The sequence below is a fragment of the Gossypium hirsutum genome, chromosome D11 (genome assembly GCF_007990345.1).
Source record: "Gossypium hirsutum isolate 1008001.06 chromosome D11, Gossypium_hirsutum_v2.1, whole genome shotgun sequence".
Classification (NCBI taxonomy): domain Eukaryota; kingdom Viridiplantae; phylum Streptophyta; class Magnoliopsida; order Malvales; family Malvaceae; genus Gossypium; species Gossypium hirsutum.
The window spans coordinates 72,199,595-72,226,232 of NC_053447.1; the positions used below are offsets into that span (position 1 = coordinate 72,199,595).

Consider the following 26,638-nt stretch of genomic DNA (forward strand, 5'->3'; position numbering starts at 1 on the left):
TTTATTTTTATATCATTTTAGTTTGGACCATTTTAGATATTGAGTTTTAAATTTTAGTATGAAAATATTGATCGAATTATTAAAATTTAATCAATATTGACATGATAACTTACATGTCAATCCATATAAACTTCGAATCCTTTTGGATTGGTGTTTACCTCTAATGCGGTACGTCTAGCTTTCTTTTTGTCTCGCGCTATCGTGTCTAATCACACTATCACTATTATTTTTATACTAACCGCAAAAAATTGATGACATAAATAATTATTTTTATTTTTTTATACTTACTAATATATATTAAATCAAATGTGTCTTCTTATTAATGATTAATGCTATTTTAATATGTTTTAAATTAAGTTATTCTAGACATTTGATTCAGACAATTAAATTGATGATCAAAATCTCATCGCTTTGATATTTAACCTAAAAAATGTTAAAAATATTAAAAAATTATAAAGAAATTATAAAATTTTTTAGATCATGAATTTTATAGTGCCATAATTTTATAGTGCCATGTCATCAAATTTCAATAAAATCCAAATTCAATGATCGATTTGAGAAAAGCTGTGAAGTTTTGTGACTGATGTGTGCCAAAAAAAAATTCAAAGACTAACGTAGGAAAATTTATTAAGTTCAATGATTAAATGTTGTTTTATCATTTTTTTAATAAAATATAAGGATTAAGTTCAAATAAATAAATAAAATTAATTTATTGACTTTCAATAAAAGTAATAATTAAACTAATTTAAAAATTAGTATATTTTAATATATCCCAACATACTTTAAAATAATATAATTATAAAATGTGTAATATCATCCTTTTTCCAATTCCTTCCATGCTACGTGAGACCCACTTTAATATACGGTGGGTCAATTTCAACATTAAATAATTAAAAGAAAAAGGCTTAAGAGGAAACGACATGCGTTTTTGGCTAGTCTCTCTTCCTTTCTATTTTTGAGTTCTGTTTTCATTCTTTAAACCCACTTTCCTCCTTTGATCTTTTGTAAATTTCAACATTTAATGCATTTTGGTCCCAAAAATCCAATAATATATTCACCAATGCCTGTTCTCTCTTCTTTCTTAAGGTAACATTTCTGTCACTTGGTTCAAATATTGGCTTTTTTTGTTGTTTGTGGGGGGGGGGATTAGATCCTTTTTTTCTCTTTGGTTTTGAGTTGGATTCGATCCATGAAAGAAGATTTTAATCATGTTGGAGATATCAAGTTCTGGGTTCGTTTTGATTTTCAAGTATTGTATTTCCATTTTTCAGTGTTGGGCTTTGATTTGAAGATAAATGGTGTTTTTTTGTGTGTGTGTGTGTGTGTGTGTTAAGCTGCAATTTCGATTTTGCTTCATTTATGTATAGAATTTCTGATTCATTGCTTTTAAATGGAAAATAAAAGTAAAATTTGAGCTTGGTTTTTGCATTTTTAATATTTTTGTTAGTAATCTTTTGTTTTTTTAGTTTAAATTTTAGCATGTAGTTTATTAATTAGTGATGATATACATGGAAAGTGTATAGCAGTGACTTTTAGTTATTTAAACTAGTTTGTTTATGATCATAGTGAAAATTTAAATTTAAGCAACATAATATTCAGAAGATAATGATTTACTTAAAAGATTTAAGAAATTTAAGCAAATCCACTTAGGGTATTTGTTGTAAGCCTTGATATTGCATGATTTTCTTTGAAAATTTTGTTGCCAATGTATGGATGGATGTACGGTCGGATGTGTGTGGAGTTAGATTGCATTTTGGCCCCTTTACTCAAAAAATGTGTAAATTAATCCTTGCACGTTAGATTAAAGAGCGAACTAATATTTCAGTTAAGAATTTCATCTATTTTTACTTAAAAATGGGCGTGGCTGACAGAATAACTAAACAGTTACAAGTGACATTTTTATGAGTAGAAATGGATGAAATTTTTAACAAAAAAGATTTATTTGCTATTTGATCTAATGTATAGAGATTAATTTATCTATTTTTTGAGTACAGGGGACAAAATGCAATCTAACTCCTAATATAGGGGTCTCCATGGTACTTACTGGTTCTTGGAATATTTGAGCTCTTGAATTAATTTAATGAGAGAAAAGTCACCAATTTTTCTTTGAAAAAATTGTTGCCGATATATGTATGTATGTATGTATATCCAAGTTGTTCTTTCTGGCCCTTATGTACTTATGGTTTTTAATGGTTTTCTAATATGGTAACAATGTTTAGGTTTCTTGGAATATTTGAGCCTTTTGAACTGATTTAATGAGAGAAAGGTCACAATTTGCTATGCATTCGGATCTTTGAAATCAGTTGATACAATGAATTAGTATTAATTTGGAGGCCTAGGGTGAAATCCTGCGAGCGAATTTAGTACTTTGTAGCAGTTAGAATGAGTTCATATACTGGTACTTGTGAAATTGTTGAGGCAGGCAGAGAGTTGAAACCAGTACAACGATCTGTCCGGTCATCTCGATTGCATTCTGGATCAGGTTTAAGTGACAAAGATCGGAAGCCACCTGTGTTGAAACTAGGATACAAGGATTCTCTTGAAGGTGATATTAATCGGCTTTTCGAGTCTATCAATCTTAAAGGTCCGAAAGGTTTAAGTGTTTCGTATCAAGGAGATGCAAGCTCGAGCTCTTTAAAGAAAAATGCTTTGAAGAAACCGATTGCAATGGGGATGCCCCATTCCCCGAGAATAGGTGGCTCGGAGCGGTTGTCATTGAAACATGCATTAAGGGATCTTTGTATTTCCAGGGCATCGGAAATGGCTGCTATGAAAAGATTATCGATGTCAACTAGTTCTCCGAGGTTCTCCGAAGCTGGAAGGATAAAAAGTTTGTTCGATACGGTTGTAGTTGAATCTAGCGGTGGATCTGGTCATCGGATAGATGAAGGTAACCAAGGCGTGGTTGAAATATCGTTGGTGCCTGAAGAAAGCAAATTGCAGTCATTGAGCCAAAGTACTAATTCTTCACCTCGGTTTGTTTGTGCCACGACAGAAATTAGCACTGAAGCTTCTACATCAAGTCGAACTGATGTTTCTGCATCGAGACAAGTTGGAACTAAAGCACCAAAAGCAGAGCTTCATCGGAAAGAGGAGCATACTTCTGCTGGTAATAATACAGTAGAACCGGAAAAGACTGTGCCAGCTTCAACAAAGTTACCAAAACGAGCATCAACACCAAAGTCGGGACGAAAGGTCCGGCTGCAAGTTGTTGCTACTTCTAGCTCAATGAATGGCAACAAGGTAAACAGGATGACAAGAAATGCACCACGGGTAGCGAAAACGGTTGTCCGGAACAAGAGTTTGGTCAAGAAGAAAATAAAGCCGGAATCCATTTCCACCACTAGCAACGGAGTTAACAGCAGCTCGGATTCCACTATGAGTCAATTAGTTTGTCAGAGATGTCAATGCTCTATGAAGAATTCAAGTAACGAGTCTAATCAAGATTCCATGAAGTCAAATGCATCCGGGGTTAGTGCTGAAGTTAACTCAAATCCTGTGAAATTGGCTGAAAACAATTCTAACAAAACCCAACCTCCCATTCCAAGGGCTAAAAAAAAGAGCCCAAAATCGAGAGGTAAGGGAGACTTTTCCCAAAGTCCGAGTAGCCTTGGTGATAGTACTAGCACGAGCATTAGTGATTACAGCAATTTAAGTCGGTCTAGCTGTGGGAATAGACCTCATATGTCCAAGGACGTTAAATGGGAAGCCATCCGACATGTTAAGATACAGGATGGAATCTTGGGGTTGAGACATTTCAATCTTTTAAAGAAGCTCGGTTGTGGGGACATCGGGACAATATATCTTGCTGAACTTATTGGTACAAACTGCTTCTTTGCGTTAAAGATCATGGACAACGAATATTTGGTAAGAAGGAAGAAAATGCCAAGGGCTCAAACTGAGAGAGAAATATTAAGGATGCTCGATCATCCTTTTCTACCAACGTTATATACACAATTCACTTCCGATAACTTATCTTGTTTGGTTATGGAGTATTGTCCGGGTGGAGACCTTCATGTCCTTCGTCAAAGGCAGCCTGGGAGATGTTTTTCCGAGCCCGCAGCTAGGTAAGATGCTTAGATGATGAAATGTCGAGTTCATATTTCCTTCTAATAGTTTGAAATATCTTTTATCTTGCGTGTTTCGGGGTCATTCATTCAGTTTGAACATCTAAAGCATGATAAGTTCTGATAATTTATCATTTGATCTGAAATCGGTGTATTTCCGAACCGGTTATATATATGCAGGTTTTATGTAGCTGAGGTCCTTCTCGCCTTGGAGTACTTGCACATGCTTGGAGTTATTTACCGCGATTTGAAACCCGAAAACATTCTTGTTCGAGAAGACGGCCATATTATGCTCACGGATTTTGATCTTTCACTTAGATGCTCGGTTAATCCAACTCTTCTAAAATCCTCATCGAATTTGGATCCTGCAAGGATGTCTGGTTCGTGTGGAGGATCGGGTTGCGCTGAACCCTTTTGCATTGAACCATCGTGTCAAATCCGTTGCTTCAGTCCTAGGTTATCGCCTGCTCCTACAAAAACAAAGACGGTAAGACCAAGCCATGCTTCCCAAGTTAGATCATTGCCACAACTCGTGGCCGAGCCTACTGATGCAAGATCCAATTCCTTCGTTGGAACACATGAGTACTTGGCTCCCGAGATCATTAAAGGAGAAGGTCATGGAGCCGCCGTTGATTGGTGGACTTACGGTGTCTTTCTTTACGAGCTTCTCTATGGTAAGACACCTTTTAAAGGTGCAGGGAACGATGAAACGCTAGCTAATGTCGTGTTACAAAGCCTTACATTTCCGGAGAGTCCTATTGTTAGTGTCCAAGCAAGGGAACTCATTCGAGGTTTGTTGGTAAAGGAGCCTGAGAATCGTTTGGGAACGGAAAAAGGAGCTGCCGAGATCAAGCAACATCCGTTTTTCGAAGGTTTGAATTGGGCTTTGATACGATGTGCTGTCCCACCGGAACTACCTGAGTTGTATGAATTCGGGTTTCCAGCAGTGATGTCCCCGAAAACAAAGAGCAATTATTTGGAATGTAAAGCTGCTGGAGAGCAACTTGAATTTGAATTATTTTAATGAAAAGTAATTTGAAAGAGTTTTTTTCATCATCAAAGGATCTCTTTAGCTCATGATGTAGATTTGATGGTATAAGATAGATTGCCAAATTTTGACGCATAAGAGTTATTTGTATTAAGAGTTATTTGTATTAAGAGTTGGATTGTTTTTTGTCCCATTTATTAAAAAAGTGAATGAATTAGTTCCTAGATGTTAAGTCAAAGAGTAAATTGGTCTTTTTATTAACAATTCCAATTCATTTCTACTGTTAAATATTTTTCTGTATCTCTACATGAGGTATACGTAGCACGTCATATGTAATTATCTGACTGTTTCGTCAATCATGTCAGCTTTTAATACGAAAAATGAATGAAATTTTAACCAATATTTTTAGAATTGGACTAATGGTTAAATCGATTGGCTACCAATCCGAATAAAAATTTATTGAAAAGTATAAGTTAAATATATTAAAGATTTTTTACTATCAATTTGGTTTGTTTTCCCCTAAATTTTTTTTACAACATCCAATAAAAACATGCCATATGTTGAACTTTAAGGACCAATTTGAAAATTGAGATATGGTTTAGGTGCCAAATCACGAATAAAACCAAAAAAATCACATTATGTCGGAAAATTTCCAAGAAACGGTGCGTTTTAGGCAACCGATAAAACTTCATTTCCTTTTCGTTTATCTATTGATTCTCCGGCCCCGAGCTTTAGCTTATTTATCATTATATTACAGTTGAAGCTACTTTTGCTTTGCTTCCGTTTAGCTTTAATGGCGTCAAGCTCCGGCGACGATGAGTTCGTTGTTCTCGTATGCTCCGATCCTAATAACCAGATCGAAACTGATATCTCCAATGAAGAAATCGTTATTTCCACAACGGATTTCTCCACTTGGGATTACCCTTCCACTCTCTCTTTCTCAACGTTCAAAATCCAAGCTCATCGGAATAGGTAGTAGATCCAATCTTATTTTCGATCATTTTATTCATTTCTCTCTCCCTTTCTCCGAAATAAATTAAGAATTTAGCTTCGATTTTTGATGTTTAGTTTCGAAATTCTTTCTTGTAGGCTTATTGAAGAATCTTCCTACTTCCGTGGCCTTCTCAGTGGAAGTTTCAGGTTTTTTTATTTTAGAAATAAATTTTAATTATTAAGCTAATGCTAATTAGTATAATTCTTGATTAATCCTCTGAAATGTAATTTGCGGAAGTATTGTTTAGCTGTAAAAAGTTTTTGATCGGGTAATGGAAGTAATGCTTAATGAGCTTGTTATGAATTTGGATTTGTTCACAAAACGGTGAATAGATTTTAGAAAGAAAGTTTAATTTTAAGCTATTTGATTAGTATAAATCTTGATTAATCCTCTGAAATTTAATTTGCGATGTATTATTTAGCTGTAAAAAGTTTTTGATTGAGTGATGGAATTAATGCTTAATGACCTTATTATGAATTTGAGTTAGTTCACAAGTGAACAAATTTTAGAAAGAAATTTTAATTATTAAGCTAGTAATGATTAATATAATCCAAATTTTGGAAAGAAATTTCAATTATTAAGCTAGTAATGATTAATATAATTTTTGATTAATCCTCTGAAATATAATTTGCTAAGTATTATTTAGCTGTAAAAAGTTTTTGATTGAGTAATGGAATTGATGCTTAGTGGCTATCTTATGAATTTGAATTTGTTCACAACTCGGTGCAGTGAATCATGCTTGGACTATATTTCAATCCAGTGGCAATCGGAAACTTTTTTGAATGTCGTTAGATGCATCTTTGGCTTCCGTTTAGACATCACTTCTAAGAATTTCATCCCTCTTTTCCAGGTGAACATTTGGCTCCTTCAAACGTTTCTGCTAGCGTTTTTTTTTAATGCCTCAAATAAAGATGGGTTAGAGAGCAACTTAGCTGCTCATAGGTGGACATTAAAATTTGCTACAATAATTTATTTAGTTAGATAGTTGCCATTGTCTAAGTTTACCACTCTCATTTTATTTGATTGAATTTTGTAACTAAACTTCATTGAATGTTTGGCACTCAATTTTGTTTTTTGATTAAATTATGTTACTCAATAGTGATTTTGGATACTTAAAGACAAAAGTTAACAAAAAATTTAAATACAATAAATTTATAAAAATATTAAAAAATAAAATTATCATGGAATTTTGATTTTATAAAAGAAAGACTTGAAAAAAATAAAACAAAGACCAAAATAAGTGAAAAAAGAGTCTGGGATTTTATAAAATAAAAATTCTATGTAAAATTTCCAACTTAATAATCTTTATTAAAATAATTTTTTTTGTTAATTGTTAAAGTAAAATATTTGTAATAACATTTTTTTAAAAATTTTGTGTTGAAATCATAAAAATTAAAGTTGATAGGCAAAATTCAATAAAAATAATAAATCAAAATTTAGTGGAAATTTCAGTCAATAAAAGTAGAATGGAAAAATACAGTACAATTGCAAATTTACCCTTGATCGTGAAAGTACAATGATAAATATTAATCAAAGTAAATTATAGTAACAAATATCAATATCTAGTTATAGTATGGTGGAAATTTTCACTTTGACACAATAAAGAATAACCACATTGCTGTAACTTTGGAATATGAACTCTCCCTATTATATCTTAAACCAAGTTGGTTGCCTTTAAATTTCTGCACCACCTTCCAGGCAGCGCTTTATTTCGGAGTGGAAATGCTTCTCATGCAGTTGAAATCTTGGCTTTCTGAGGCGTCCTTATCCAAGGATCCTGGGCTGTTTCAAATACAATTAGAGGATCTGATCGATATATGGGATTTTGGTTTAGAACTTGGTAAGGACTTACTGTGTATTTCGAGATTATTAGAAATAAATAGAGATGCTTATTATGTTAGTCATTGCATTTCATTTGATGTTAATGGGGTGGTGTCCAACTAAAAGATATATTTTGAATATGTTGCAGATAATGGTTTTGTTCAAGAAATATGTGCAAGCTACCTAGCAAGAAACTTTGTATGTGCTAAACTTCCATTCAGTTTTTGAGAAATCACCAGTAATGTCAGCTTGTGACCTTGTTACAAGTTTCTGATTGATCAAATCTTCTATGAGCAAGTCAGACCTCACTTGAAATTTTCATATTCACATTCTGTCATAGACTTTAAGCTGTTACTGAGTTGAACAATGTTGATTATCATGACAGTTAGGTTGGGTTGGTGAGTAGTTGGTCTCCTCTTGTTATTAGACTGGGCTTAGTCATTCCACTGGAAGAAAAGTAAATATTAAAAAGTGCACTCATTTCTTAACTTATCATCCGAGCACTTTTCTCGACAAAGGACGGTTGCGTTAGCCTCTTAGACTTATCATGAGGGTGGCAAGAACATTGCAGTGGTGAGAGCGACATGTTTGCCAAGGATTAACTTAAATGTGTCTGTTTAGATCGAGCTGTAGGATGTTTCCATGATTGATTCTTCTTCTGATTGTTGTCTCTCTTGTAGGCTTGATATTGTTTTTTAAAATAACTTTGGTCTCTTCTTAGGAGTGCCCGTCTTATCATGCTAAAGTTATCATTGTCATATCACTTTTCATGGAGAAGCTTGTATTGAATCAGCTTGCTTGTGCATTTGACTTTTGTGATGCATTCGTTTCAAACCATATTAGAAGCTGATGAACTATTGTCAATTTCCTGCAGATGTGGGCCATGTCTAATAAAATTTTCAAAGACACGCCTTATGAGTTGTTGTTACTTTGCATAAAGCATCCCCATTTGACTATAGACGGGTTAGTAATTACTGTTAAAATATTCTGATATTCACTCTTACCAAGTGTTTTCTGAAGTTTGATGGTTTTGTAAACTTCCACAGTGAGAAGCACCTTTCTGATGCACTATTAATTTGGCTTCATTCTAATACAGAACAGTTGGAAAGATCAAGTAAGACAGAATGTGAATTTTTTGACATTTTAAAGCAGGTAGTTTTTTACATTTCCATGGTAGTTCCTCAGGGATGTAGCCATGAATTTTATGTTGGGGGCCTGGGGTAAAAGGGTATCTGATTATAAATTTTCTTATGGGGGTGGGTGGGAAGCAAAATAGGTTTTTCCATTATTCAAGTAAGAAACCTAGGAAGTTTGATAGATCCTAGCGTTGCAGAATGGATGGTCTAAGATTTTACCACCGCAGATTCAAACTTTTTAATGGCGAAGAGTTATTTTAAGATGAAATAAGATATATCTTGTTTGAACAAAATCTTTTCCAAATTTTATTTGATTGTCATATGTTCTGATATTATTCATGTTATTGACGTTGAGCAGATCCGCATTAGCCTTTTGCCATTATGGTTTGCTGCGGGTATGTTCAGTTATGTTGTTGTTTTATTTATTGGATGACAGGATATTTTTATTTTCATTAAATTAACAATGATGTTATTCAAATTTATATTGCAGGAAAAAGAAGTTCTATCAGTTTTTCTGAGCTTGCAAATGAGAGTGTTGACTCAATTTTTAAACTAATGAAAGTTACACCAAAAGGATCAATGAATGTTTTAGGCGATGGTGACTTGAGTCATCTCAGAATTCGATTGACCAAATATTCCAAGGTCTTTCCTTATCTATCTTTCTAGCTGCCATCCATTCACTTGGGATTTCCAAGAGGATTAACCAATAATATTTTAGATTTCAATTGAGAGAGATTGTGACTTGTGAGAATTTATGTCTTTTGGCAATTTCATTTGTATATAGTACCCAAAACCCGTTACACTTGAATATGCATGATTTCTGCAATTTCAGCATCTAGAAGCATTTGGTAAAAGGCAACAAAATGCTTGCATTTTATTCTCTGATTAGAATCATCATTTTATCAAAGTGAACATACAGTGTGCTAGCTTTTGGAGTTTCCAGAAGTTATATAAATGGGATTATGTAGGTCTAAAATGCATTCAGCATGGTAGGGGTCTCAAATACTCATAAATCATGTGAGTAACCATTTATGCTTAGCCATCATGTTTACTTAATTGATATCCAAACCTGCTTGTCACATGGCTCCTTTTCATTTTTTTTCTCTTTGCAGAAAGTGGACCTTTCTGGTTGTCCACAGATAACACCAATGATTCTGCTCTTGTCTTTTCTTCCAAATAACCATAATTCATATTTGGCGTTGAGAAAAACTATCAAAGAATCTGCTAGTAACTTTGAACAAGCTGATGGAAGTAAATGTCAAATCACACAGAGTTTGCTGCCTACTTTGTCCTTTGAAGCAGTACTAGAGGTGGATATATCAGGTTGTCTGAAGCTACCTCTTGAAGATGCTATTGATTACTTTTCAAATTCATTTCCATTTTTAAGAAGGGTGAAAGCTGCTTATCTTTTGAACTTCAAGATGACCACTTTGTATAGGTTGATTCAGAAGTGTTCTCTGGTCTCTGAAGTTGATATAACTGTTGACGTAAATCCACTTATTTCATCACAACTGTCAGTTATATCCTCAAGCTCAGCTGTAATTTCAGTGGCACCAAACAGGGCATATTTTGTTGGTGATAAGTTTTCTATGACATCTCTTTATCATTTGGGACCTTCACTATCAAATATCACAAAGCTGACATTGGAGGGCAGAAGTGATGTCTGTGGTGAGATGTTCTTCCAGTTATTTTTGTGAATAAGAGTTGTTCCCAACTAATTAAAAAAAAATGTTATCATTACTCTGATCAAGAAAAGTTTGCGAACTTTGAAGGTTATTCTTAGCTGTTGGCCCTTAGTAAGTTTCATCAGGATTCTTTTTTTTTTTTTTCAATCTTATAATTTTTTTCTTGATGGAATGGCAATTCATATTTGCATCACGTCACTTAGTGACCAGTGAGCAAAATACAACTATGTCAGAACATATTTTAGCCGTCTTTGCTATTGATATTTTCTTTAACCATGAAATCAGTGACTGGTGAATCTTTTGTGTTGCCATGTATGGTTTTTATAACTTCAATCACTTTGTTCTTTTGCTTTTTCTTCTTGGCAACTCTTTCTAATGTTTCCCCGATTTTTGTTCCAGATTCGCACATCCAGTATATCTCAAAATTCTGTGCCTCCTTATGTTATTTGAATCTTAAGGGGTGCATCTCAGTGACAGATGTCTGCATGGCAAATCTTATTCGCAGATGTACAAAGCTACAGTCACTTCTAGTTTGTCATACTTCTTTTGGAATGAATTCAGTTCTAGCTCTTTGCAATGCTAGTCCTAGTTTTAGTAATTCTCAGTCTGCACAGTTTGGAAAAAGACCTTTGGATTCATTGGCGTCTAATCTTCAATTACTGCACATGGGTGGCTGCAAGTGTAAGCACGTCTTCCTTATTTGATAAATTATTTATTAATTGCAGTATGGTCTCCATTTTACTCCTAGTTATTGACCCTGGGTCATTTGCTTGTAATTTCTTACATTTTCCCTTCTCTCTCATGCTGTTTTGGACTTCTATTTTTTTCACATAAACTACCATCATCTCTTCTCACAGCCTCAATTACACATTTTGATCTCCTCTCATTTACTTTTAACTTTGATGCAAAGAACATCTCTTGATGAAGGATGTCATTGATTATATGATAGAATGGATGGTACGAGTCATATGACTATAGGGATGCAATGTAATAAAATGGTCTGGGTAACTAATATCTAATAAAGCCCTATATTGGCAACTTGAGGTGACAAGTCAAAGATTTCTGTGTCTGCCTAAATTTCAGATTTTAACATTGACGTTGTAGTTCAACCATGCACACTTTTTGGGGGTAATTGATATCGAAGAAAGTTCATAAGCTAGGATCCAAAGCTTCAATGAAGTTAATGCATTTTATCAGAGGGCTAGCTTTCTGAGTTTCCTTATTTTGTCTTTGCCATTAAAATAAGTTTTGCCATTTGGATGCCTAAAAATACATGACTTGTCTGTTCTTCCACAGGTGCCGATGAAGCTTCTTTACTAGAGCTTTTGTCCCAAACACAAATGCTGAAGAGTCTTTGCTTGAGGGACACAAATCTTGTTGACAGTGCTCTTTGTAGCTTCTCGGGTTCTCTGTTGGAGGTGCTTGATGTTTCAAATACAATGGTTAGTTAGCAAACTCACTGGTCCTTCTATGTATATATTTTATATATATATGATGTTGCATTTTAAAATGAAGTATAGAATAAATGAGTAACAAACTTGGTATTTTGACACACTTTTCCATGTCCTGAAATTCTGTATTTAATCTATAGCTGCGCTCTCCATATGCTTATAGAATTTGCATTCATATTTAGGCCATTTTATACTTGATCCATAGCAAGCAGTGGTTTCTGACATGCGTGAAATGTAATTCTGCTCAAGTTTCTGATAAGATAGGTGCTGTAAAATGAAAATTCAGTTGTCTCACCTCTCAAATTTTCAGATTTCTGGCGCGGCATTACATCATGTTGTCTGCACAAATCCTGGCCTTAAGTGTTTGAATGCAAGAGGTTGTAAAAATTTGTTTCAACCAGAAAATACAAAAAAAGAGGCAAAAATCTCTTCCTCATATTCATGTGAAGAACTCTTTATCGAGCTTGGTAGGACATGCCGATTAGAAGAAATTGCACTAGGATGGGGGCTTTCATACTTTTCTTTACAAGCCCTAAAACCTGCAATTTTGTCGTTGAGAGTAATGACTGTGGGTTTGGGTGGAACATTACCTGAAGATTCACTGAGATTACTGCCCACCACATGTCCTTTGTTGGAATCATTAGTTCTTTATTTTCAGGTAAAGAATCTATCCATTAGCATGTTATCGGGTGGACATATTATCCATCGGATTAATGGTTCCACGCTTTCAATTTCACAATGATTAAAAGCCACCTACATTCGTGTTAGCTGCTTTGAGAATTTAAAAAATGCAACAAGTTTTCTCTGCCTGTAGAGTTATTTGAAAGAGTATGTTTTAAGATATCTTCTAAATGGCATATTTTCTTTGCCACGTCAAATCACGTTGTTTCCTTGTCCTTTGCATGTAGAAATTAACATGTGATTTCTTAACTAGTGATATAAATTCGCAATTACTTTAGTGAAACTGATTTGAGGATGAGGCCAGCTGTTCTTGACTCAAGTGTAGTCCATGTGCATCTATTTTAGTCTTTTCTTGTAATTGTTGAAATGCACTTATATACAGACTTTTGTTTATTATTTATCTTTTAAGTTCTTTGTAGGTAATATCTGATTGCATGATAATCAACATACTGACATCCTTAAGGCAATTGCAAACTTTGGCTTTGTGCTACTGTCTTGGTGATATATCCATTTCAAGCTTCAACATATCTATGCCAAATCTGCGGATATTGAAGCTCGAGAGAGTAACTCCTTGGATGACTAATAATGACTTGGTTCTTCTGACTCGGAACTGTGCAAACTTGGTTGAACTTTCCTTGTTAGGATCCAAACTTAATTCAGGTAAAGAGACTATTTTTAAAGGATACAGTTGATGTGGTACTAATCTTTGCTTGTAATATATACACATTTTTTTTCTTGTTTCTTATTTTATGAGCTAATTTTCAGTATCCATAAGATGACACGATGTTGATGTGATTATTGATGGATTCCCTTTTGCTGTGCTATTGGATTGTATATGATTTTTTAATGTTCTGTTTGTATGTGACTCGGTATGTCTACAGTTGAAGTTTAACAAAAGTAATACCTTTTGCATGCGATTGAGGTAGTTACCAATATTCCCCGTGTTATTTTTTTGTTTCCTCAGATGCTCAATGTATCATTTCACACGGATGGCCAGGCTTGATTTCTCTCCATCTCGAGGTTTGGTTATGCCCTGTACCTCTAGAATTTAGGGAAAAAAAAAATTCTCGGTTCTTCTGTTTTCTTCAAGAGGATTCCATGAAGGTTTGATGAACTTAATACACTTGTGTGAAATGTCTTGTTCTAAATTTACGGGTCAGTTTTGTCCTTTCTCTTTTGTCCCTTTTGTCCTTTTGTCCTTTCTCTCTTTCCCTATAAATGAATGATCTAGTTAAATGCATTCCACACACACTGTATTTTTTATGACTTGATCCTTTTGTCGCGTAGGACTGTGGGGAAGTGACCGAAAATGGCGTTTCTTCTCTTTTCAACTGCATTGCTCTTGAAAATCTCTTGCTTCGCCATAATGTGAGTATTTGCTAATGCATTCTCATTTGCCCTAATCAGATATGTCTATTTCGTATGCCCATTGTTAGCCCCTGTAGAATACGAAGTTTCAATACAGAACCCTGAAATAGTTAGCTTTTAATCAAATTTTTCTAATGTTATCCGGATTAAAGATGTGAGTGCTGCATATGGGTACATGTCCAACACAGCTATGTGTAATTATAAAGTTCTTTCGTGTACTTGAAAGGTCATATCTGCATACCCATATCCAGATATGTATCGGATATGGGCATCAACATAGGTCTAATCTTCTTTAATGTACTGACCTGACTAAATGTGCGGACCTATACTGTTTCTGGATCTCACGAGTCTCTAATGTTTTATGGTAGTACCATAATTTCTATTAAATTGCATGTGTGTTAGCAGCGAGGAATTACTCTTAAGAATTCGAAAGCATATAACATTAATAGAATTTGTACGTATTTTAACGTCATTGTATTGTTTAGCATCAATAGCTAATGCATTGCCGTTATTTATACAGGGCTCTGGTATACAAAGAAACTTCATCCTTGAAGCTGCTTCAAAAGTAATCTCTTTAAAAATAAACATGCTAGTTTGCATTTTTGTTATCCGACTTTCTTACGTACTTCAGTTTAGTACCTAAATACTGATAGCTGTGCCTTACTGCAGATGCCAATGCTTCGGCAAGTAGCGCTCGATGTGTGTGATGCAAAAGAAGGTGATTTCGACCTTCCAGATGTAAGTTAGAAGTTTACTTGCTCCTCAGTTGTTACTTGCAGAATAAGTTTAGACATAGTGCATTCGAACATTCACTTGATCCACAATGTTAGCATCTTGATCAAGTAGACCTGTCGATTCTGACCTGAAGCCAAAAGCCTGACCTGATCTAATCCGATTTGATCATAAGGAGACAACAACTGGAAACTGAAGAAAGAAAAAAAAGACCTGAAACCGAACCAGAAAATAACCTGAACTCAAAATGACCGAAATCCAAAATGATCTGAACCTGAAGTTACTCAAAGATGTAACTTGAATTGATCCAACGTGAAAAACCGACCAGCAAATTCAAATGACTTGAACTCAAATCTCGACCCATCCAATTGATATGTTTACTAACAAGTAATATAAATCCATCTTGAATTACTATGATCCTTTACAACTTTAAACTAATAGTTTATGTTTCTGTAAAATTCAGTCCATCGTGCGTTATCAGGCAAACAAACTGAAACTTCGTTCTCGAATATTATCGCAGGATGCTGACAGGTATTCTTTGAGAAGTGTGAAGATTGCCCGATGCAAGTCGACTAGATGCAATGTAGGCTCCCATTTTGCAGACACTACTAGAAAACCAGTGCATAGGGAGACACTAGTACTGGTATGGAACAGCACAAATGTTGTTAAAACAGTCGTGAAGGAAAGGCTATAGCCTTTGAATGAAAGGACATGCCGGCATCAGCAGCATGAAACAAATAGAAAAGCCAAGTGATTTCAGGGTCGAATCGTATCAGTTGTTTTTATTAGACATGGAATTGTTTTCGTATTCAACTATGGTAGTAAATTGAATTGCTATGAAGGGAAGGCTGTTGGCTTTGAATGAATGAACACTGGCATCGGCATCGGCATGACACAAATATGAAGGATGTACAGTTTAGGGTTCGAATCATGTTGGTTTTTATTGGATATAGAATCACTTTCATATTCAACAGTTCGGTTTCAACAACATTGGTTGGAAGGAATGCTTTTAAGAAAAAAAAATCCACAACAATATTTCTATCTTTTAAAGGTACAACTATTCTTACTAACTAATGGTAAAAACCAAATTATGCCAATTTAAAATTCAGTGATTAAATCACAAATTTGAGCATAGTAGTTGGACGTAACTAATGAATCAAATTGTGATAAATTAAAATATAAGGATTAAATTGTAAATTTTAGTGCAGGGACTAAATTCATTGGACCAACTAACGCCGTTATGGAATGCAAAAATTAAATTGCAAATCTCAGGATAAAATAGTTTTGAAAGTCACAATTTAACCAAACTAATTGTACTAACTAAAAAGAGGACCGAATTTTACTAAATTAAAATATAGGGGTTAAATCTCAAATGTAAATAAAGTAGAGAAGCCAAAATCATAATTTAACCAGAAGTTAAACACGTTGCGAGTAGGAATTGAGCACACACCCTGTCGGACCAGAACTTTAATCTGGACCTTTAGATCAACATTTTTAAAATATATTTTATTCTTTTCCCTAAATTATAAATATTAACTTAAGGTCTCATCTCAAGTGGCCTTGCACGGGAATTTTACCAAAATATTACCAAAAAAATAAAAAAAATTCCAAAATAATATAACTTTTTTTTTACCAAAATAATACAAAAAAATAAAAAGAAAAATACTGAAGGAGGGCCTACCACAGGCGGCACCTTTGGTGCCTATGGCAGAGGCGGTACCAATTGTTTATATTTTAGTCATTTGTTCGTATTTTTTTCCGGAATTTATTACTTTTAAAAAACATACTATTTTTTAATTTTTTATTTTACATTATTTTAGTAGATTATGTTTGAAATATATTAATTTACTGTGTTTTTTAAATAAATTAAAAAACCATTATTTCGGCCCTTTATTCGTATTTTTTTAGGATTTTTTTACTTTTAAAAAATATACTATTTTTTATTTTTTTATTTTACATTATTTCAGTACGTTATATTTGAAATGTATTAATTTAGTGTGTTTTTTAACTAAATTAAAAAAAATCCTTATTTCGGCCCTTTGTTCGTATTTTTTTCCAGATTTTATTACTTTCAATAAAAATATATTATTTTTTAATTTTATTAGTTTACATTATTTTAGTACATCATGTTTGAAATATATTAATTTACTGTGTTTTTTTAAATAAATTTAAAAAAATCTTTATTTCGGCCCTTTGTTCTTATTTTTTCCCCCAGAGTTTATTACTTTAAAAAATATATTATTTTTTAATTTTATTATTTTACATTATTTTAGTACATTATGTTTGAAATGTATTCATTTAGTGTGTTTTTTAAATAATTAAAAAAACTCTTATTTCGGCCTTTTGTTCGTATTTTTTTCTGAATTTTATTATTTTCAATAAAAAACACACTAAATTAATACATTTCAAACATAATGTACTAAAATAATGTAAAATAATAAAATTAGAAAATAATATATTTTTTAAAAGTAATAAAATCCAGGAAAAAAATACGAACATAAGGCCAAAATAAGAATTTTTTTAAATTTATTTAAAAAACACAGTAAATTAATACATTTCAAATATAATATACTAAAATAATATAAAATCAAAAAAATCAAAAAATAATATATTTTTTAAAAATAATATATTTTTTAAAAATAAAAAAATTTAGAAAAAATACGAATAAAAAACTAAAATGCGAACAATTGGTGCCGCCTCTGCCACAGGCACCTTTAGTGCAGCCTGTGGCAGGCCCTCCTTCAGTTACAAAGAGGTTAAAAGTTTCCCTCAAATGATATTTTATTCCTTTCGAACTTTTTTGATTTACACAAGAAATGAAAAATTAATTGTGCTTTGCTTTTTGGAAAACCCTACTGTCGTGTTATATAATTGTAATAAAATAAAAATGGTGTGATGAATCCACTTCTGTTGATTTTTTATATCAAGGGTTTTTTACCAAGTTATTATAAAAAAATTAAAAAATACTAAAATATTATATTTTTTTATTTACCAAAATATACCAAAAAAAAGGACAGGACTGAATGGCGGCACCAATGGTGCCATTCTCATTGGCGGCATAGGACTAAAATATAATGATCGAAAGTTTTAAGGACCTGATGTGAAAATTTACCATTTTAAATTTTGAAAGTGAATTGCTGCAGCTATGTGGCGCACTTAAAGTTGAAATGTGGCTAATGTCCTTCTAAGCTCTCCTTATTTATTATTTTTTTTATTCTCCTTCAACTCACTTTTTTATTTAATAAACAAGTCCTCAACCTATTTTTGTAGTTAAATAAGCTCTTAATCTATGATTTTAACTCATAAAATCCCTTTATTTTATTATTAAAGTAAATATATTTTATGTTTATGTGAATTTGATGAGAATAATTTATTAAATAAAAAAATTTACTAAATTTGATGAGAATAGTTTATAATTATAATTTATTTTTTCTATTTGAGTTACATTTATAGGTGATCAGTTTTATTATTACTTTTGGTTTTTCAATAAAGGATGCCTGGTATTTCTATTAATTTTTTTAATTAAATCTAATATTAGTTAAGTGATAATTAAGATACTTATAATTCTAATTAAGTAATAACTCTACTTTACATTAATAAAAGTAACATTCAAATTTTTTAACTAATAACAATAAATTATAATTATAATTATCACATTTTTTTTTGTTTTTTTTCCTATATTTTATGCTTAGAGTTCTATTTAAATAGCAACTCTATTTTAAAATTAGCACAATTTTTTTAATAATAATTGCATTTTAAATTATCATTATTTTGAAATATATAATTCTCACAACTTCTATTAAATTATAATTATTTTTAAATTTATAAAGAGTATTTATATATAAAAATATTTTTATTTAATTAAAAAACTTGAATTCTTATTATTTTAAATTCATCCAATTATATTCAATGATTTTATAGATTTATAATTTTATTAATTAATAATATATTATGTTTTTTTAAGTAGAGCCTTTATAATATATGACCAAATTAATTAATTTCACATTAATATATTATTATTTTAATTAATCTTAGTTTTTATTATTATATAATAATATTAATAAATTATTATTCTAATGTAGTTTATTAATATAATTAACAACAAATGATATTTTTGTCAGTTCAAAAGTTTTTTCAAGACTCGTGCTTTTATATATATTATTTTAAATATCATTTGTTGTTAATTATAATTTAATAGAAGTTGTGAGAATTATATATTTCAAAATAATAATAATTTAAAATGCAATTATTATTAAAAAAATTGTGCTAATTTTAAAATAGAATTGTTATTTAAATAGAACTCTAAGCATAAAATATAAGAAAAAAGACAAAAAAAATTGTGATAATTATAATTATAATTTATTGTTATTAATTAAAAAATTTGAATGCTACTTTTATTAATGTAAAGTAGAGTTATTACTTAATTAGAATTCTAAGTATCTTAATTATCACTTAACTAATATTAGATTTAATTAAAAAAATTAATAGAAATACCATGCATGCTTTATTGAAAAACTAAAAGTAATAATAAAACTGATCACCCATAAATGTAACCCAAATAGAAAAAATAAATTATAATTATAAACTATTCTAATCAAATTTAGTAAATTTTTTTATTTAATAAATTATTCTCATCAAATTCACATAAACATAAAATATATTTACTTTAATAATAAAATAAAGGGCTTTTATGAGTTAAAATCATAGATTAAGAGCTTATTTAACTACAAAAATAGGTTGAGTGCTTGTTTATTAAATAAAAAAGTGAGTTGAAGGGGAATAAAAATAAAATAATAAATAAGGAGGGCTTAAAAAGCAATTAGCCACATTTCAACTTTAAGGGCGCCCCACAGCAGCAATTCACTTTCAAAATTTAAAATGGTAAATTTTCACATTAGGTCCTTGAAACTTTAGATCATTATATTTTAGTCTTGTGCCGCCAATGAGAATGACACCATTGGTACCGCCATTCAGCCCTGTCCCTTCAAATACATGACATTCAGATCCAGGGAACTCAGTAGCTTTCGAGTTAGAAAACGAGCATGGAATGACGAATTAGCTTCGGATTTCACTGAAATCGGAGCGATTGAAAACAATATTTTAGAAATGCCTCCTTCGGCCGTCTCCTTTTGTAAGGCAAGTAAAAATTCCCTTATTTTTGCTGTATCTGATGAGGCTGGATATGTAAACCTGTTTGATTCTGGTGAGCTTTCTTCTGCTCATCTTACCATGAAAATGCAGAAAAAGCAAGAATCGATGATTGGAAGTGTGAAATGTTTGGGTTCGCATCCAACCATTTCTGATCTTGTTCTCTCTGGGTCGAGAGATGGGTCCTTTGCCATTTGGGACCTAAGATGCAAGAGAAACTCGAAAAGCAGATGTGATGAAGTCTGCCATCCATCAACTTCCATGGTAAAAGGAGCTCATCTTTCATCTCAAGCAGGGCTGCTGTCGCTGGAGTGCCTTTTGTAGATGTCCTGACTACAACTTACAACTTAGTGGGAGGTATTTTCTTTCCCCTTACAAAATTTGATTTTCCTTTTTTGCTGAATCTGAAGCAAAAACAGATCTTTTATGATGCAAACAATGCATTTCCCAGTTTATGAAAAACCCAGAAAATCATTTGGTAACCCCAAAAAGAAAATGTTTTTAATACTAATTATCAACATTAAGAAGACTAAAAAATTAGGAAGAACACCTTCGATTAAAAAATAAAGGAAAGGCGCCATCAGCGAAACCCCCAGATTTAGGGATTTGATTTCGGCCTCCCATGAATCAAATAAGCACCTTTTTTATTTTTAGCTGATTTGGGATTATGATATTTTTCTTTTCTGAATTCATAATGAAATAAATATATGGTCATAAATGAGATAATGGCGAGATTTTTACTAAAATAATATAAAAAAATAAAAAAATAACCAAAATATTATACTTTATTTATTTACTAAAATAATACAAAAAAAAGAAAAAAAAGGCTGCATGATGTGACAATACCCTAGAGGAGGGTATCCGATGGTGGCCCTCCCATGGGCGGCAGAGCCTGTGCCATATTCTGATTCGGAACCAGAGCCCGAGCAGGAGCCTCAGCCAGAGCCACAGCCAGAGCCCCAGCCAGATTCGGAGCAATCACCTTCACATGTGGATTCACATAGCTATCATCCGAATTTCGCGGGCACTGACTATTTGCCGAGAGTGCCGTACTGCAGCGGGTAGGATCTAAAGAGATCAAACTAGTATGCGTATTGGCCCTCTGAGAAGCTCGGAATATAATCATTACCTGTTAAATCCGGATGATAGCAATGTGAATCCCCATGTGAATGTGACTGCTCAGGATCTGGCTCGAGTTTCATCGGGCCGTTGGGTACGATTCCCCAGGTCGCTGCATGTGCGGGAGACTACAGTCGACTGCCCTCCAATTATATATGGCTTTCCGCAACTACAGTACCATTGTATGTACTCTAATGATGGTTGCAAATCGGAAGCCATAACGATCTGAGGTCTTCGACGCATTCGATCGTTCCACCGCGCCATAAATTTTCGGTGCTTAATGCCCCCATCCAGCTGAGGTTTTCCTCTCTTATTCATCCCGTGAACCGCCCCCACCGCGCATGACGGATGCGGGATATGTTGGATGCAGCTAACCTGTCGTAGCACCCGATCTCCGTGATACCACTCGACCATATTGAAATTTTGGTGCTTAGTGCAACATATGTGGGAATAAACGTATGCAGACGAGGGTATCACATCTGTAATTTTCGGCCTACGGTATGGCATCCATATAAACTGCATGAGTAATAATATGGTCATAATTAGCCATAACGTGTGAGTAAGATATAGAAAGTAAGATGTCATGAATATTAGAATAGCAGCTTACCCCTTACTGGGCGTACTGTTCGATCAGAAATCAGTATATTGGGACAGTATGCGATCTCCCGATACCCGGATGAACACTCCACCTATAAAAAACAAATATAGGGTTTAGGGTTGGTAACATTACTCAATATATTATGACTACAAATAATGCCAAGTTATATTTTATCACCTGTTTACCAGTGGATAAACATACGGTTAGTGACTAACCGATGCCAAAAATGGCATCCGATAGAGCGTCCAGGACTACAGCAATGTGAGGCATCCGCACATGTCTACAACATCCGGGTTTATCGTCTGACAAAGCTCCCGATACAACACTGGACAAATCAGCTAATAGGGGCAAGTATATCAAATGCACCTGGTTGTTGTTTGCATCGGGCATGAGTACTCCCCTTAGGATATGCATGATCTATGCTCGAGCAACGCACATCAACTCACTTTCAGTGGCAGTCGCTGATAATTGTCCAAATTTGGCTTTCAGCTATGTAAATTTTAAGCCTGTAAAATTTGACTTATCGTCCCCTAGCGAGTTTCCTAGGAGCTAATAACAAAATGTAGCCGGATCGATAAATGAAGATACTCCCGTTACAGGACTCCCGTCAATTAGTAGCCCGAGCTGCATTGCAACATCTTTCAAGGGCACCGTATACTCCCCACACGAAAAATGAAAAGTGTGGGTCTCTGGGCGCTACCGCTCCACTAGCGTGTGGCCTCTCGATACCCGGACGAACACTCCACCTACAAAAAATAAAAATAGGGTTTAGGGTTGGTAACATTACTCAATATATTATGACTACAAATACTGCCAAGTTATATTTTATCACTTGTTCACCAGTGGATAAACCTACGGTTGGTGACTAACCGATGCCAAAAATGGCATCCGATAGAGCGTCCAAGACTGCAGCAATGTGAGGCATCCGTCCATGTCTACAACATCCTGGTTTGTCATCCGGAAAAGTTCCCGATACAACACTGCTAGAACGGTGGAGCCCCAGCTATACGAGCTAACACTGGACAAATCAGCTAATAGGGGCAAGTACATCAAATGCACCTTGTTGTTGTTTGCATCGGGCATGAGTACTCCCCCTAAGATATGCATGATGTACGCTTGAGCAACGCACATCAACTCACCTTCAGTGGCAGTCGCTGATAATTGTCCAAATTTGGCTTTCAGCCATGTAAATTTTAAACCCGTAAAATTTGACTCATCGTCCTCTAGCGAGTCTTCTAAGAACTGATAATAAAATGCAGCCGGATCGGTAAATGAAGATACTTTCGTGACGGGACTCCCGTCAATTGGGAGCCCGAGCTGCATTGTAACATCCTCCAAGGTCACCGTGCACTCCTCACACGGCATCAATCGTGCTGACCCAAATCATAGCGCAGATAATAAATCATAGCGTAAGTCGGAGGTCCGGATTAATGCTGCTGACCCAAATCCTGCTTGCTCCAAGTACGGCATCAATCGTGCATCCGGAGCTTTCTTTAAACCATTCACACGACCCCTTATTACTTGGTACGAGTCCTGATAGTGTTAAATTACAGAAAAAGTATTATGATAACATGATTTATTTCTATATATTACGTATATCCTTTTTAAATAAATAGAACCCGTGATTAACAAATAATAAATCATACTGCCTTATTAGCTGCATCATATATGTGTCTACCGGGTTGAATCAATGGAGCCAATTTAGCTTTTTTTCTATTTTTTGTATAATTTTTGTAAATAAAAAAAATAATATTTTTGTAATTTTTTATTTTTTATATTATTTTAGTAAAAATCTCAATAATGGCAGTGGAAATTCGAGATTTATTATTTGTTAATCATGGGTTCTATTTATTTAAAAAGGATATACGTAATATATAGAAAGAAATCATGTTATTGTAATATTTTTCTGTAATTTAACACTATCAAGACTGGTACCGAGTAATAACGGGTCATGTGAATGGTTTAAAGAAAGCTCCGGATGCACGATTGATGCCGTACTTAGAGCAAGCCAGATTTGGGTCCGCAGCATTGATCCAGACCTCCAACTTGCGCTATGATTTATTATCTGCGCTAGTTGAGCGGTGGCGTCCGGAGACGCACACTTTTCATTTTCCGTGTGGGGAGTGCACGGTGACCTTAGAGGATGTTACAATACAGCTCGGGCTCCCAATTGACGGGAGTTTCGTAACAGGAGTATCTTTATTTATCGATCCGGCTGCACTTTGTTATCAGCTCCTAGGAGACTCGCCAGAGGACGATGAGTCAAATTTTACAGGCTTAAAATTTACATGGCTGAAAGCCAAATTTGGAGAATTATCAGCGACTGCCACTGAAGGTGAGTTGATGTGCGTTTGTCGAGCGTATATCATTCATATTCTAGGGGTAATACTCATGCTCGATGCAAACAACAACAAGGTGCATTTGATGTATTTGCCCCTATTAGCTGATTTGTCCAGTGTTAGCTCGTATAGCTGGGGCTCCGCCGTTCTAGTAGTGTTGTATCGGGAGCTTTCTCCGACGATAAGCCCAGATGTTGTAGACATGTACCGATGCCTCACATTATTGCAGTCCTAGGCGCTCTATCGAATGCCATTTTTGGCATCGGTTAGTCACCAACCGTATGTTTATCCACTGGTGAACAGGTGATAAAATATAACTTGACATTATTTGTAGTTATAATATATTGAGTAATGTTACCAACCCTAAACCCTATATTTATTTTTTGTAGGTGGAGTGTTTGTCCGGGTAGCGGGAGGTCGCACACTGTTATTCTAATATTCATGACATCTTACTTTCTATATCTTACTCACACGTTATGGCTAATTATAACCATGTTATTAATCATGCGGTTTATGTGGATGTCATACCGTAGGCCGAAAATTACAGATTTGGTACCCTCGTCTGCATACATTCATTCCCACATATGGTGCACTAACGCACCAATTATAAATTTCAATATGGTCGAGTGGTATCACGGAGGTCGGGTGCTACGACAGTTTGGCTGCATCCAACATATCCCGCATTCGCCGTGCGAGGTGGGGCGGTTCACGGCATGAATAAGAGAGGAAAACCTCAGTTAGATTGGGGCATTAAACACCAAAAATTTGTGCCACGGTGGAACGATCGAATATGTCGAAGACCTCAGATGGTTATGGCTTCCGAATTGCAACCATCATTAGAGTACATACAATGGCACTATTGTTGCGGGAAGCCATATATACTCAGAGGCCAGTCGACTGTAGTCCCCCCGCACATGCAGCAACCTGGGGAATTGTACCCAGCGGCCTCGATGGAGGCGAAGCCTTTGTCATATTATGATCCAAAACCAGAGCCCGAGCAGGAGCCCCAGCCAGAGCCCCAGCCAGAGTCCCAGCCAGATCCAGAACAATCACCTTCACATGTGGATTCACATAGCTATCATCCGGATTTAGCGTGCACTGACTTTTTGTCGAGAGTGTCGTACTGCTGCAGGTAGGATCCAATGAGATCAAACCCGTATACGTATGATAGCAATTTGAATCCTCATGTGAATGTGACTGCTCAGGATCTGGCTCGGGCTCTATCGGGGCTGTTGGGTACGATCCTCTAGGTCGCTTCATGTACGGGGGACTACAGTCGCCTGTCCTCAAATTATATATGGCGTTCTGCAACTACAGTACCATTGTATGTACTCTAATAATGGTTGCAAATTGGAAGCCAAAATGATCTGAGATCTTCGATGCATTCGATTGTTCTATTGTGCCACAAATTTTCGGTGCTTAATGCCCCAATCCAACTAAGGTTTTCCTCTCTTATTCATGCCGTGAACCACCCCCACATCGCATGGTAGATGCGGGATTTCTTGGATGCAGCCAAACTGTCGTAGCACCCGATCTCCCTGATACCACTCAACCATATTGAAATTTATAATTGGTGTGTTTGTGCACCATATGTGGGACTGAACGTATGCAGACGAGGGTACCACATCCTTAATTTCCGGCCTACGGTATGGCATCCATATAAAATGCATGATTAATAACATGGTTATAATTAGTCATAACGTGTGAGTAAGATATAGAAAGTAAGAAGTCATGAATATTAGAATAGCAGCTTACCCCTTCCCGGGCATACTGTTCGATCATGAGTCGGTATATCAGAACAGTGTGCGACCTCCCAATACCCGGACGAACACTCCACCTACAAAAAACAAATATAGGGTTTAGGATTGGTAACACTACTCAATAAATTATGACTACAAGTAATGCCAATTTATATTTTATCATCTGTTCATCAGTGGATCAACATACAGTTGGTGAGTAACCGATGCCAAAAATGGCATCCGATAGAGCTCCCAGGACTGCAGCAATGTGAGGCATCCACCCATGTCTACAACATCCTGGTTTGTCGTCCGACAAAGCTCCCGATACAACACTGCTAGAACGGCAGAGCCCCAGCTATATGAGCTAACACTGGAAAAATCAGCTAATAGGGGCAAGTACATCAAATGCACCTTGTTGTTGTTTGCATCGGGCATGAGTACTCCCCCTAGGATATGCATGTACGCTCAAGCAACGCACATCAACTCACCTTCAGTGGCAGTCGCTGATAATTGTCCAAATTTGGCTTTCAGCCAAGTAAATTTTAAACCCGTAAAATTTGACTCATTGTCCTCTAACGAGTCTCCTAAGAGCTAATAACAAAGTGCAGTCGGATCGGTAAATGAAGATATTCCCGTTACGAAACTCCCATCAATTGGGAGCCCGAGTTGCATTGCAACATCCTCTAAGGTCACCGTGCACTCCCTACACGGAAAATAAAAAAGTGTGGGTCTCCGGGCTCCACCGCTCCACTAGCGCAGATAATAAATCATA

At 34.6% G+C, this 26,638-nt stretch overlaps 3 protein-coding genes and 1 non-coding gene across 9 annotated transcripts; 3 read left to right on the forward strand and 1 right to left on the reverse strand.

The window, feature by feature from the left end:
- The first annotated feature begins 894 nt into the window (after positions 1-894).
- On the forward strand, positions 895-5,287 carry LOC121223555 (serine/threonine-protein kinase D6PKL1). 5 transcript variants are annotated; one of them, XM_041105275.1, is made up of 3 exons: positions 895-1,086; positions 1,995-4,067; positions 4,248-5,287. In XM_041105275.1, exons 2-3 carry the CDS (start codon positions 2,383-2,385, stop codon positions 5,089-5,091), a joined length of 2,529 nt encoding a protein of 842 aa, XP_040961209.1. In that variant the 5' UTR covers positions 895-1,086; positions 1,995-2,382; the 3' UTR covers positions 5,092-5,287. The 5 variants fall into 5 exon arrangements, with proteins under 5 accessions (XP_040961209.1, XP_040961208.1, XP_040961212.1 ...); XM_041105274.1 differs by having other exon boundaries at positions 2,220-4,067; XM_041105278.1 differs by having other exon boundaries at positions 1,081-1,249; positions 2,220-4,067.
- Positions 5,288-5,764: 477 nt separating this feature from the next.
- LOC121223556 (BTB/POZ domain-containing protein FBL11) lies at positions 5,765-15,964 on the forward strand. 2 transcript variants are annotated; one of them, XM_041105279.1, is made up of 19 exons: positions 5,766-6,027; positions 6,145-6,195; positions 6,779-6,899; positions 7,748-7,889; positions 8,019-8,068; positions 8,745-8,833; positions 8,917-9,022; positions 9,365-9,401; positions 9,497-9,648; positions 10,119-10,674; positions 11,091-11,372; positions 11,988-12,133; positions 12,453-12,800; positions 13,243-13,483; positions 13,788-13,843; positions 14,111-14,191; positions 14,712-14,756; positions 14,861-14,929; positions 15,444-15,964. In XM_041105279.1, exons 1-19 carry the CDS (start codon positions 5,849-5,851, stop codon positions 15,615-15,617), a joined length of 2,925 nt encoding a protein of 974 aa, XP_040961213.1. In that variant the 5' UTR covers positions 5,766-5,848; the 3' UTR covers positions 15,618-15,964. The 2 variants fall into 2 exon arrangements, 1 of the variants encoding a protein (XP_040961213.1); XR_005920885.1 differs by lacking the exons at positions 14,861-14,929; positions 15,444-15,964 and having other exon boundaries at positions 5,765-6,027; positions 13,788-13,978; positions 14,712-14,751.
- A 4,630-nt stretch (positions 15,965-20,594) lies between these two features.
- LOC121224014 (small nucleolar RNA snoR83) lies at positions 20,595-20,737 on the reverse strand. The gene has a single exon (XR_005921477.1). It is a non-coding gene; the product is annotated as a small nucleolar RNA snoR83 (small nucleolar RNA).
- A 3,040-nt stretch (positions 20,738-23,777) lies between these two features.
- LOC121223306 (protein MAINTENANCE OF MERISTEMS-like) lies at positions 23,778-24,362 on the forward strand. Its single transcript, XM_041104482.1, has one exon. It carries the CDS (start codon positions 23,778-23,780, stop codon positions 24,360-24,362), a length of 585 nt encoding a protein of 194 aa, XP_040960416.1.
- Positions 24,363-26,638: the final 2,276 nt, after the last annotated feature.